The sequence below is a fragment of the Camellia sinensis genome, chromosome 8 (assembly GCF_055761805.1).
Source record: "Camellia sinensis isolate YWXY chromosome 8, ASM5576180v1, whole genome shotgun sequence".
NCBI lineage: Eukaryota > Viridiplantae > Streptophyta > Magnoliopsida > Ericales > Theaceae > Camellia > Camellia sinensis.
The window spans coordinates 168241745-168253162 of record NC_138968.1 but is presented as its reverse complement, the minus strand read 5'-3'; the positions used below and the strand labels follow the sequence as shown (position 1 = coordinate 168253162).

General features: G+C 49.3%; 1 protein-coding gene across 1 annotated transcript; it reads right to left on the bottom strand.

The window, feature by feature from the left end:
- Positions 1–8393: 8393 nt before the first annotated feature.
- Positions 8394–9916, bottom strand: LOC145797304 (uncharacterized). Its single transcript, XM_082884080.1, has 3 exons — positions 9329–9916; positions 9149–9247; positions 8394–8940 (listed from the first exon to the last, which is right to left on the bottom strand). Exons 1-3 carry the CDS (start codon positions 9731–9733, stop codon positions 8530–8532), a joined length of 915 nt encoding a protein of 304 aa, XP_082740206.1. The 5' UTR covers positions 9734–9916; the 3' UTR covers positions 8394–8529.
- Between the last annotated feature and the right edge of the window lie 1502 nt (positions 9917–11418).

Here is an 11418-nt window from a genome sequence, read left to right as displayed (position 1 = left end):
TTGACAGCCGCAGGGGAGGACTTTGCCAACCTGCAATTTCTTGACTACCAGGAACTGGGGGATGCGTCGATTAACTGGTACGATTATGAGGGATCAGAGGAGGCCACTGGATGGCTCGAAGATCAACTGGATGTAGTGGGGGAAGCCCAACCAAAACAGAGCCCGGCAGGGGCAGAAGTACCATTTGTGGCTGGAATGGCCGAAAGCCAAGTTGTATCGCCGGAGGGCGCCGGTGTTAAGAATTCCGCTCGGGACATGGGCATTATGGAGATGGGAACTGTTGAACAAACAGCTGTACTGACGCAGCTGGAACAAGAAAAGTTTGAGGCTATTGAGAGAGCCAGGAAGGCAAAGGGCCCTGAGGGGACTGAAAGTGCTATGTGCACGAAGACAGACAATGCTGCGAGTATATGGACATAGAGCACTGAGAGTGCGAGTGGACCGGAGCCAGACAGGTGTCTGTTGGCTGCCAGCGGAATGTGGTGGGAAGATGACGACCTGTGTCTTGCCCACACCGATGAAGACTGGGGAAGTGGCCAGCCGGATGATACTTGGTATCTTGATGAAGTGGATCACATGACAAGAAGTGGGCGGTACTTCAAGCCCCCACACCTGGACCAACCCGAGGCATCCGGGAAGGATAGAGAAGCGGAGAAACAGAAGGAGAAGCAGATTGAAGATGAGGCTGTGCTGAAACAGTTAAAGAAGATACAAGCAGACATCTCCATCTGGGGACTGCTAATGGCATCACGAGTACATAGAGAAGCTGTCCTATCTGCTATGGACAAGTCCAAACTCTCCATAGACACCACGCCTGAACAGCTGGTTGGGCTGGTTTTTCCGGGAGGAGGTTCCCCGGCATTAACCTTTTCGGACAAGGAGCTACCGCCTGAGGGCACAAGTCATAACAAACCTCTCTATATTTCTGTGGAATGTAGAGATAAGTGGATACCGGTGGTACTTGTTGATACCGGGTCTGCAATTAATGTCTGCCCGACCAGAACGGCATATGCAATCGGGTTGAAACCCGTGGACTTCGTCCCAACTACCCAAGTGATCAGAGCATACGACAATACCAGCAGAGAAGTGATGGGGACTGTTAAAATTCAAACTAAGGTTGGTCCAGGACAACACAGCATTGAATTTCATATCTTGGACGTTCCTGCAACCTTTAACCTACTTTTGGGGCGACCGTGGTTGCACCAGGTCAAAGCAGTCTCTTCCACTCTACATCAAATGCTAAAGTACCCCCACGGGAAAGGGGTAGCGATCGTTTTTGGAAATTCATCAATCCATCCCCCGCCGGAAGTATCCACACCTGTCTTGGAGATCGAACACGGCACGGAGGATGTGTTTCTATCGGGATTCACTTTGGCCGAGGCTCAAGGGGTGCAGAATGTCATGGCTGTGAATGAGGGCATGTATGTTAGTGCACAATCTATCTACCTCATGAACAAGCTAAAACATACCCCCGGGATGGGATTAGGGAGAAGCGGCCGGAAGGGCGTCTCAGTATTGGCCGAAGTGCCACACAACCCTCACGCCTTTGGACTGGGTTATCTGCCCACCAAGGAGGATTGGGTGAGGAAAGGAAAAGAAATGGCCGGAAGGGCCAGAGCAAAGAAGGCCGGGAAGCCATTTGAGTTAATGCACAGGCCCATCTGGGGTACCCTAAACGGACGCTTCGTCCGGGAGGGGGAAGATTTTCCGTTCTGCGGCTTCCCGGAGCCATGGCTAAACGCGGAGGGGACGCGCGTGCCTGGTTTTGAAATCTTCTTCGACATACAATTATCTGGGGATGACGTTGCCGAAGCGCAGACAGACCCACCAACTGAGGTTGAGTAATGTGAAGCAGTGGATCCTGAGAGCACAGAGCTTGAAATGGGGATAGCACTGGCGAGTCTACTATCAGATCCTCCGATCAGCCAAGAGTGCTTGGGCGATAACTCTTCGGTTTCTGTGATTGGAGATGAAATAGCTGCGGGCTTTCCAGCGCCGATCTTGGATGCATCTATCGCACCTTCTCTCATCTGGCAGTATGAAGAAGGCTTTTTATCTAGCAGTTCCGGGTCAGGTAGTGAGCCGGAATCTGATTCTACCGAATCTTGTGCGTCGGAATCAGATTCCAGCTCGACTGAGTCTGAGTCCGGTATTCCTGGGGGTGATAACCCGGATGCCACAGTCCTGTCTAGGTCGTCTTTTTCATTTTCTTTTGAGTCTGTTGTAACAGAGGAATCTGACGGCTTGGAAATATTTAATGAGAATGATGTGGATGTGGTTTCCGAGTATTTTTCTGTGCCTTTGATTTATTGCTTAAATCGGGATTTTCAAAATTTTGATGAAAACAACGAGGGAGAAATTCCCCCAGTTTTGCAACGATTAATTGATCAAGAGTAGGAAAGATTTGTTAAACCTTTAATGGATGAAATCACTACTGTGAATGTTGGTACTGAGAAGGACCCGCGGCTGGTCCAGATCGGGTCCACGTTGTCTTCAGAGGAGCGCGAGCGCTTAGTCGCTTTATTAAAAGATTTCAAAGATGTTTTCACGTGGTCCTATGAAGACATGCCTGGAATCGATCCTGAGATCGTACAGCACCGGATCCCTCTTGACCCCGAGGCCCACCCTGTCAAACAGAAACTCAGAAGGATTCGCCCGGACTGGGCCCTCAAAATTAAGGAAGAGGTCACCAAGCAAATTGACGCAAGGTTCCTGCTGGTATATGAATATCCAACTTGGTTGGCCAACATTGTTCCGGTGCCAAAGAAGGACGGCAGAATTCGGGTCTGTGTAGACTTCAGAGATTTGAACAGGGCCAGTCCGAAGGACGACTTCCCCTTGCCGCACATCGATGAATTGGTGGATTTCACGGCAGGACACGCCTTGCTTTCGTTTATGGATGGTTTCTCAGGCTATAATCAGATAGTAATGGCACCCGAAGACCGGGAGAAGACTGCGTTCACTACCCCGTGGGGTACATATTGTTATAGAGTGATGCCATTCGGGTTGAAAAATGCTGGAGCTACGTATCAACGGGCAGCGACTACAATATTGCATGATATGATCCATAAAGAGGTCGAGGTGTATGTGGACGACATGATTGTCAAGTCCAAAGATAGAGAGGGCCACTACACCGCCTTACAAAAATTCTTTCAGAGGATCAAAGAGTTTCGACTGCGACTGAATCCCCAGAAATGCACGTTTGGTGTTACAGCAGGGAAGATGCTAGGGTTTCTGATTACACAAAGGGGCATCGAGGTCGACCCTTCCAAAATCAAGGCCATCTTAGAAATGCCACCACCAAGGACTGAAAAGGAGGTGCGAGGCTTTCTGGGTAAAGTGCAATTCATAAGACGGTTTATTTCTAAATTAACCTTGACTTGTGAACCACTTTTTGGTCTCCTGAAGAAAGGAAAGAAATTGCAATGGGACGGCCGATGTCAAGCAGCTTTTGAGCAGATCAAAGAGTATCTACAGAACCCACCCGTGTTGTCACCGCCAGAGCCGGGGAGACCGTTGATACTGTACCTTTCAGTAACTGAGACTACCATGGGCTGCATGCTCGCGCAGGAGTCAGAAGACAAAGTGGAAAGGGCCATATACTATCTGAGCAAAAAGATGCTGGATTACGAGACCCGCTATACACCACTGGAGAAGGCTTGTTTGGCCTTGGTATGGGCAACCAGGAAGCTGCGGCACTACCTGTTAGCCCACTCTGTAATGTTGGTTTCGCGTTTGGATCCCATCAAATATCTTTTCGAGAAACCAGCGCTTACGGGTAGGCTAGCTCGATGGCTGCTGTTGCTCTCCGAATTTGATTTGAAGTATGTAGCGTGCAAGTCAGTAAAAGGGAGAGCGGTAGCGGAGTTCCTTGCCGACCACCCGGTTGAGGGGGATGAAGCGTTTGAGTATCTATTCCCAGATGAAGCCATTCTGCACGATGAAACCTGGACGATGTACTTTGACGGAGCGTCAAACCAGTATGGGTATGGGATAGGGGTGTTGCTGATAGCGCCTGACGATGCTCGTATCCCTTTAGCATTCAAGCTCCGGTTCAAAGTCTCGAACAATGAGGCAGAGTATGAGGCATGTATTGCTGGCCTGGAAGCAGCCCTAGAACTAGGGGCAAGACGGTTGGACGTCATTGGGGACTCGAACCTCGTTGTGTCTCAAGCGAAAGGAGATTGGAAAGTCAAGGAGGAAAGGATGATAATTTACCACCAAACCTTAGATTTGTTAATTCCTCGGTTTGAGAAGCTGAATTTCACCCACCTCGTGAGAGAGAACAACAGGTTTGCAGATTCATTAGCAACTCTATCTTCTATGATAGACATTCCGTCCGGAGTCCGGATGCGTCCAATCATTATTGATCAGAAGTTCACGCCAGCATACGAGTCGATTTCCGCCATAGATGAGGTTCAAGACGGCAACCCCTGGTATTACGACATCTGGAACTTCTTGGAAAAGGAGACGTATCCACTAGGGGCAAATGCCAAGGATAAGAGGGCCGTCAGAAGAATGGCTGCTCAGTTCATCATCTGCGGGGGTAAGCTGTACAAAAGGGGTCATCTGGGAATGCATAAGCTCTGTGTAGAAGCTGAAGAGTCGAAACGCCTGATGGAAGCCATCCATGGGGGGGAGTGCGGTGCACACATGAATGGAGTAATGCTGGCCAGAAAGATCCTCAGACAGGGCTACTACTGGTCAACCATGGAGGAGGATTGTATTAGTTTTGTTCGGCGATGCCACAAGTGTCAAATTCATGCAAACCGCATGAACATCCCGCCGTCAAAGCTGTACAACATGACTTCACCATGGCCTTTTTCGGTTTGGGGAATTGATGTGATCGGAGCTGTTACCCCGAAAGGGTCAAACGGGCATGAGTTTATCCTAGTAGCGATAGATTATTTCACAAAGTGGGTCGAGGCCCAATCATGCGCAGTGTTGAAGGCGTCGCATGTCGCAAAGTTCATCAGAAACGACATCATCTGTCGCTACGGGGTGCCAAACGAGATAATTTCAGATAATGGTTCCCACTTCAAGAAAGAAGTGATAGACTTGTTGGAAAAATACAATGTGGCTTTCCATAAGTCATCTACAAACCGGCCGCAGACCAACGGAGCGGTTGAGGCCGCCAACAAGAATATCAAGCATATACTGCAGAAGATGGTGGGAACCTATCGGGACTGGCCAGACAAGCTGCCATTTGCTCTGTGGGGCTACAGGACTTCAATCAGAACTTCTACTGGAGCAACTCCATATTCATTGGTCTATGGAATGGAGGCTGTTCTACCCATCGAGATTGAGGTTCCGTCGTTACGAGTATTGGCTGAGTGCCAAATAGCCGAAGCAGATTGGCAGCAAAGCAGAATCGAAGAACTCATGCTCTTTGATGAAAGAAGACTGAAAGCACTGTACCACATCCAAGGCTATCAACGCAGAATTGCCCGGGCTTTGAACAAGAAGGTTAAGTCCAGGAATCTGAAAGAGGGAGATTTGGTGCTCAAAGACAACCGAGCTCCCATCCACGACCCAAGGGGCAAGTTCAAACCTAATTGGACCGGTCCTTACATCATCAAAGCTATCTGGTCAGGTGGAGCTGTGGTTCTGATGGATCTAGATGGCTTGGAGTTCTCACAACCGATCAATATGGACAAGTTGAAGAAATACTATCCTCGAGAGGCTCGCTAGGCCGAAAACCCGAAAGGGCGACCTAGGCAAAATTCAGAGCACAAAAAAATTAGAAAATATAAAAACTGAGCTCGCAAGGTTGAAAACCCGCAAAGGGCGGCCTTGGCAAAAGTTAGAGCGCAAAAGGATAGTGAAAATACTCGAGTGAACCTGCGCCTGAACTACGTAAGGCTTGATTCCCATCTTTGGGATACGTAGGCAACTTCACATCGAAGTTCAGCCATAAACTTTTCCCCGATCAACTCTGTCCACTTTGATCATCTCAGTCATCTTTATCCATCAGCATTTATCGTGATCTCCGGTACAGTGCTGTTCAAACTAGGGGCAACTTTCCGTTGCCGCGACGGTGCAAAGTTACTCAGACTAGGGGCAACTTTCCGTTGCTTTGAAGTGCCGCATTGTTCTTCAGACTAGGGGCAACTTTCCAGTTGCAGGGATCTGGGGTTGTGCATCTCAGTGACAAATTTTCGGCGTGTCCAGTTCTGATTCACATCGAAAATAGTTTTGAAAAGTTTTAATAAAAGTTGACTTTGTTCAAATTAATCTTTTTACGACTAAGACCATTTTTGGACCAAAAACGGAAAATTTTCAGTACCACAACTTTCAATTTCGTTGATTTCAAAACTGAGTTCTCCTGCTCTTGCATTACAATCGAGGTTTCTTTTTAGTACATTCATAAAGAAAACTTGAAAATGCTAAATAAGCAATAAATTTGGGGCATAGTTGAATCAAGTATCTCTGCGTCCCCTCCCAGAGCTGGACGGAGCATCTGATGCCAAGCTAGGCCCGACCTGTGCCTCTTCATTGAGCCAATCCAAGCACTCATCGGACAAAGTGCAACTGAAAGTCGAAGCAGGGGCCAGGAGCTCTCTAGTCCTCCATGCCGTGGCATATCGGGCAAGCTGTACACCCCGGATAGGGAAAGCGGCTGGGTACTCAATCCCCTCCGGTGGACAGGTCTGATCATGACCAAACTGACGCAGGAACCGGAACGGAAAATAGAATACGTAATGGGTTAGACCAATCAATTGGATCCCAATCAGCCGAGACATACTATAGCTCATTGCGGGAGGTTGAGCCAAGGGCAACGCCAAGCAATGCCGTCTGCGGACAAATTGCACATCCAATCGAACCACCACCTTTCGTCAAGAGCATTGACTAGACGCTACCGAAAGAAGTAGCCTCAAGCTGAATAGGCCGGGCAAGAATCCACAACCTGCAACTTGTCCATTAACCATGCCTAGGGGAGGGATGGAAAATGAGAGAATAAAGAACAGAGAGATGTACGATGAGAGAAAAAGTGAGGAAAAGGGTTTTGTGAGAAAAACTGAGCCTGAGGGTCGAGTGATGTGAGCAAATATATATGTGAGGTTGGGTGGGAAACATTACCTGCAGCAGTAGTGGACTCACAGCGAACCTAGTCGCCTCCCGGCGATAGACAGAATCTAAGCCCATCAGTGTCTCGGCCAAGGTCATGGCAATACAACTCTTTCCTTCTCTCAAACCTTGGGCGACTTCAATCAGGCGAATGCTAGCTCCGCCGAAGCCCGAGGAAAGCAGAAAGTGAGACAACAAACATAAGCAGAGGGCGTGTTGCCGGAAACCCTGCCAATAATGGTTGCTGCGGTCACCGGCGTCGGAAAAATGGTGGATCAAGCCGAGGATGTCTAGTTCCCCACTGCAGATCAGAGATCGAGCGTCATGCGCCGTGAGCCCACACATCCTCCCTAAAGCCTGAGCATGGCCAAAACGGAGTTGGGGCAAGATCACTTCAGAGCATTCAGACTCCATCAAAACCTGAAAATCTTCGAAAGTGGGACATACCTCTTGGCCGCCGAAGCTAAAATCATGCGTCACTGGATTCCAGAACCTTGCCGCGGCATGGAGAAAAGGAAGATGTAGCGGAGTACGGCTCAGCGTGAATAGTGCATTCAAGCCGAAACCCCGGAAATTCAGCTTTTCCGAGCCATCTAGAGAAGAGATCCAAGATGTGACATTTTCTGCGAGAAACGCCTCCATCTTTGTCTAAAACTAAGATGAAATGAATGTTCCCGAAGTTGAGGCTTTTATAGAAGGAAAAACACTATTCACGGGGACACATGTCAAAAATCTGGAGGCTGCAGGACTGAGTGGCCGGCCGGCCACCTTTTCTGGCTGGCCAGCCATTTACTTTTGCAGAAACGGCCGGCCAGCTGTCTCTCTCCACAAAAATGGCCGGCCGGCCCACAGAGGTGACCAGCAATGCTCCAGTATATCCCCTTGGCCCTGTTTTACTCTTCGATGGAAAGTTCCAAGCATTTCCATGCAACGGGAAAGTCAAAGGCCTTTATCTCCCTCCGTTTCGGATGCGTTCCGATGCCCAGATCGTCAGAAGTACACTTTGTTGTTGTTGAGTTTTGTTTATCGAGTTGTTGTTTTGCTTATCGAGTTGTTTGTCGAGCGGACGTGTTTTGTGTTTTTGAGTCTTTGCTCTCTGTTTAAGCAATTTTTGTTAAAGTCTTGTTTATTTGCGTTGTTGCATTTTGCTTATCGAGTTGTAAACTTTCTAAGGTTCTGTTATATCTTAGTAAGTTGAGTTGCTTAGTTTGTTGCGTCGGTTCACTACCTGACTTGGTGATTACACAACGCGCGTTTCCATTCCATTTTCGTGCAAAATAAATTGATGCGATACGATGCTAAAAGTTTAAAATACAAACACCTTTTCAAAAGCTATTTCATTTCATCATGCTTTACAACAAACAAAGGTACAAGTTTTACAAAAAAATAAAACTGCCTAACAATGTGCAAAGTGCTACAAACTACTAGCAAAAAAGAAAAATAAAGCAGAAAATAGCAGCATCAAAGTCCTCGGGAGCGGGAACGAGAAGCACTCCTCATCCTCTTCTGCGGGATAATCTCCGCACCATCATCATCATCTGAGTCGGAGCTGTCATCCTCAGGATCCCCCTCAGCCTCGCCTCTATTCCCCGAGCCAAAACCGGAGCCTCCCTCCTCAGCAGATGTCTCTGACTGACGGTCGGTAGCCTCCTCCTCCTCCTCAGCATCCTCCTCCTCCTCATCAGGCTCCACCTTCACAACGTGAGCCCTGCGTCTGCGGACAGGCCCTCCTCGAGCTCCTCGAAAAGGTCTAGATGACCCGGATCCTCGGGAAGGCCGAGATGGCCCCACCCCCTGAAAAGGCCCAGATGGCCCAGCTCCCCAAGGAGGCCCAGGTGGCCTGGTCTGCGGCTGACCGGACCATGAAGGCATCTGAAAACAAAGAGTTCAATTCAAATACATCAGTCCGAATATATACATCACATGCAGATACAAGCAAAGGATACGTAAAGTGGGTGCATGTTAATACAGTGTACAAGTGGGGTGTGTGTCAGATGTGCTCTACACAAGTAGTCTATCGATGCAGTAGAAATCAGCATGTCATCAGAAGTATGATAAATGCCAGAAAACTGAAGGGTACCTGAATGCCCGCGACAGACAACTGTGCCTCCCTACGCAGGACCATGCCCTCGAGTGTGGCCACCAGTCCAACCTCCTCCTCCATGTACCCTCGCGATGGCTGCAAAAATGAGCTCATAATCATCAGTGAACAGAAGAGTGTCTAAACATCTGAATGATGAATGAAAAAAGTGGAGCATACCGGCGGTGAGTCCGGATCAATGGCGTATCGATCACTGGGCATCGGAGGCTCTAGCGGGATCGGAGTCGGAGAGATAGCCCCATACTGCCACGCCATCAACTCAGTCGGCATATCTGGCCATCCGGGATGAGGATGAGTCGACGGAGTCAGAGGAACCGGTCTACTCCCACCTCTAGATGTACCAGCCCTGCTGGTAGAAGGGGCGTCTGCAGCCCGAGCCCAAGCCTGGCCCGAGGATGACATACCGGCAGGCCTCATCATCGGGATATGAGCTCCCGTCAATGGAGGCATCAAGTATATGTGACGGTAAGTGGCGTAGTCCCCCTCCTCAACACATAGTAAAGCATCACTGCCCAGCATGGCGCCGACTACCTCCGAGTAAGAGAGCCTGTCAGCAGTCCGCATACTGGCTGGAGGTACTGCGGGAGGATCCTGAGAAAGATACCCCCATACCTGGAGCAGAAAGCGTTCCCCCAGGAACCATGCCCTGCCAACCGGCCCTTCAAGCAGGACCCTATACTGGGAGATGTCCGACGCTCCGGTATACTGAAGTCGGAGACCATCACCCAGGGACACCCAGGGCTGCCATGTGATCTGCGGATGATAAATGCATAAACCAATCAGAAATCAAGAATATACAGAGCAAATCAAAGATGAAAATGAAAGGAACTGAAAGTTCTGAGGTACCTCTAAATGTCGCACAGTGTCGAAGTACTGTCGCAGGTTAAGGAGGGTCTCTCGAGGTCTCGGCCGGTGCGGGCCCTCGAACACCAATGAATATGGGGTCATGAGAATCCCTGCCACCTCCAACTCTGGGGCTAATGATGGGAAGTATACATAGACCCATAGCTGAGAAAAGCAGTGCAGAATGTAAGTACGAAATGCTGAGAGCAAAATACAGACTGTAAAAATGCGCTGTGTGTGCAATGTACAAGTAATGAAGAGCAGAAATGTAAATCAAGGGGACAGAAAAGTACCTCCCAGGCTCTCCAGTAGCCGCCAAGTAAATCGCCCCGCCCGCGGGAAGTCGCGCTCATATAAAAGTAAAGGGTAGCCAGGCCGGCGCCACCCCAGTCATATCGATGGACCTGTGATAGGTCAACCAGAGCGCTCAGCAGGTATAGCCCAACTGTGTTCCCTCTGTCGGCAAACAGGGTAGTCCCGAAGAGGAACATAAGGAAACCACGGGCATACTGCTCTGTCTCCTCGGGAGTCTCAGGCACCATCTCCGCCCGCCAGAAATGGGAGGAGAACCAAGTGTATCGGACTCTCCCAGAGACCCTATCGACAGGTGGGCGAGCCCCCAATAAATACATCCAGGCGGCCTCCCACTCGCCCATATCCTCATCGTAGGGGATGGACCAACCTCCAACGTCAAGGCCGGTCAATACAGCAAAGTCAAAAGGGGTCATGGTCATGTCCCTGGTAGCAGAGAAATGAAAGGAGTTGGTGGTGTCCCACCATCTCTCTACCAAGGCTGCCATCAGTGTCCTCCTGGCAGGACAACGTGACAACCCGACGCAGAAAGGCCCGAATCCTGCCAAATCTACCAAATCTCGGACGGCCTCCGGGAGCTCGGCGTACCAGTCCCGTGCGATGGTGGAACCATACCCCCGCACACTGCGGGAACCAACCTGCATTCAGAATGAATACATTTGTCAACAATGAAATGAATGGGCTGTGTGCCAATGAGATGAATGGGCTGTGTGCCAATGAAATGAAGTGGGCTGTGTGCCAATGAGATGAAATGGGCTGTATGCCGATAAAGTGAAATAAGCTACATGCAAATCTATCTGGGCTGCGTGTTCAGAAAATTTGAAGTTTGGGCTGCGTGTTCAACTTTCAGTTAAATTGTGGGCTGCGTGTTCACTATTAATCTGGGCTGCGTGTTCAGAAAATTTGAAGTTTGGGCTGCGTGTTCAACTTTCAGTTAAATTGTGGGCTGCGTGTTCACTATCTATCTGGGCTGCGTGTTCAGAAAATTTGAAGTTTGGGCTGCGTGTTCAACTTTCAGTTAAAGTGTGGGCTGCGTGTTCACTATTAATCTGGGCTGCGTGTTCAGAAAATTTGAAGTTTGGGTTGCGTGTTCA

Coding starts and splice junctions, on each gene's coding strand:
- LOC145797304 (XM_082884080.1), bottom strand. CDS start 9,733: ATGCGGACTGCTGACAGGCTCTCTTACTCGGAGGTAGTCGGCGCCATG. Junction 9,248..9,328: donor TTGATCCGGACTCACCGCCG/GTATGCTCCACT, acceptor TCATTTTTGCAG/CCATCGCGAGGGTACATGGA. Junction 8,941..9,148: donor TGTCTGTCGCGGGCATTCAG/GTACCCTTCAGT, acceptor CTTTGTTTTCAG/ATGCCTTCATGGTCCGGTCA.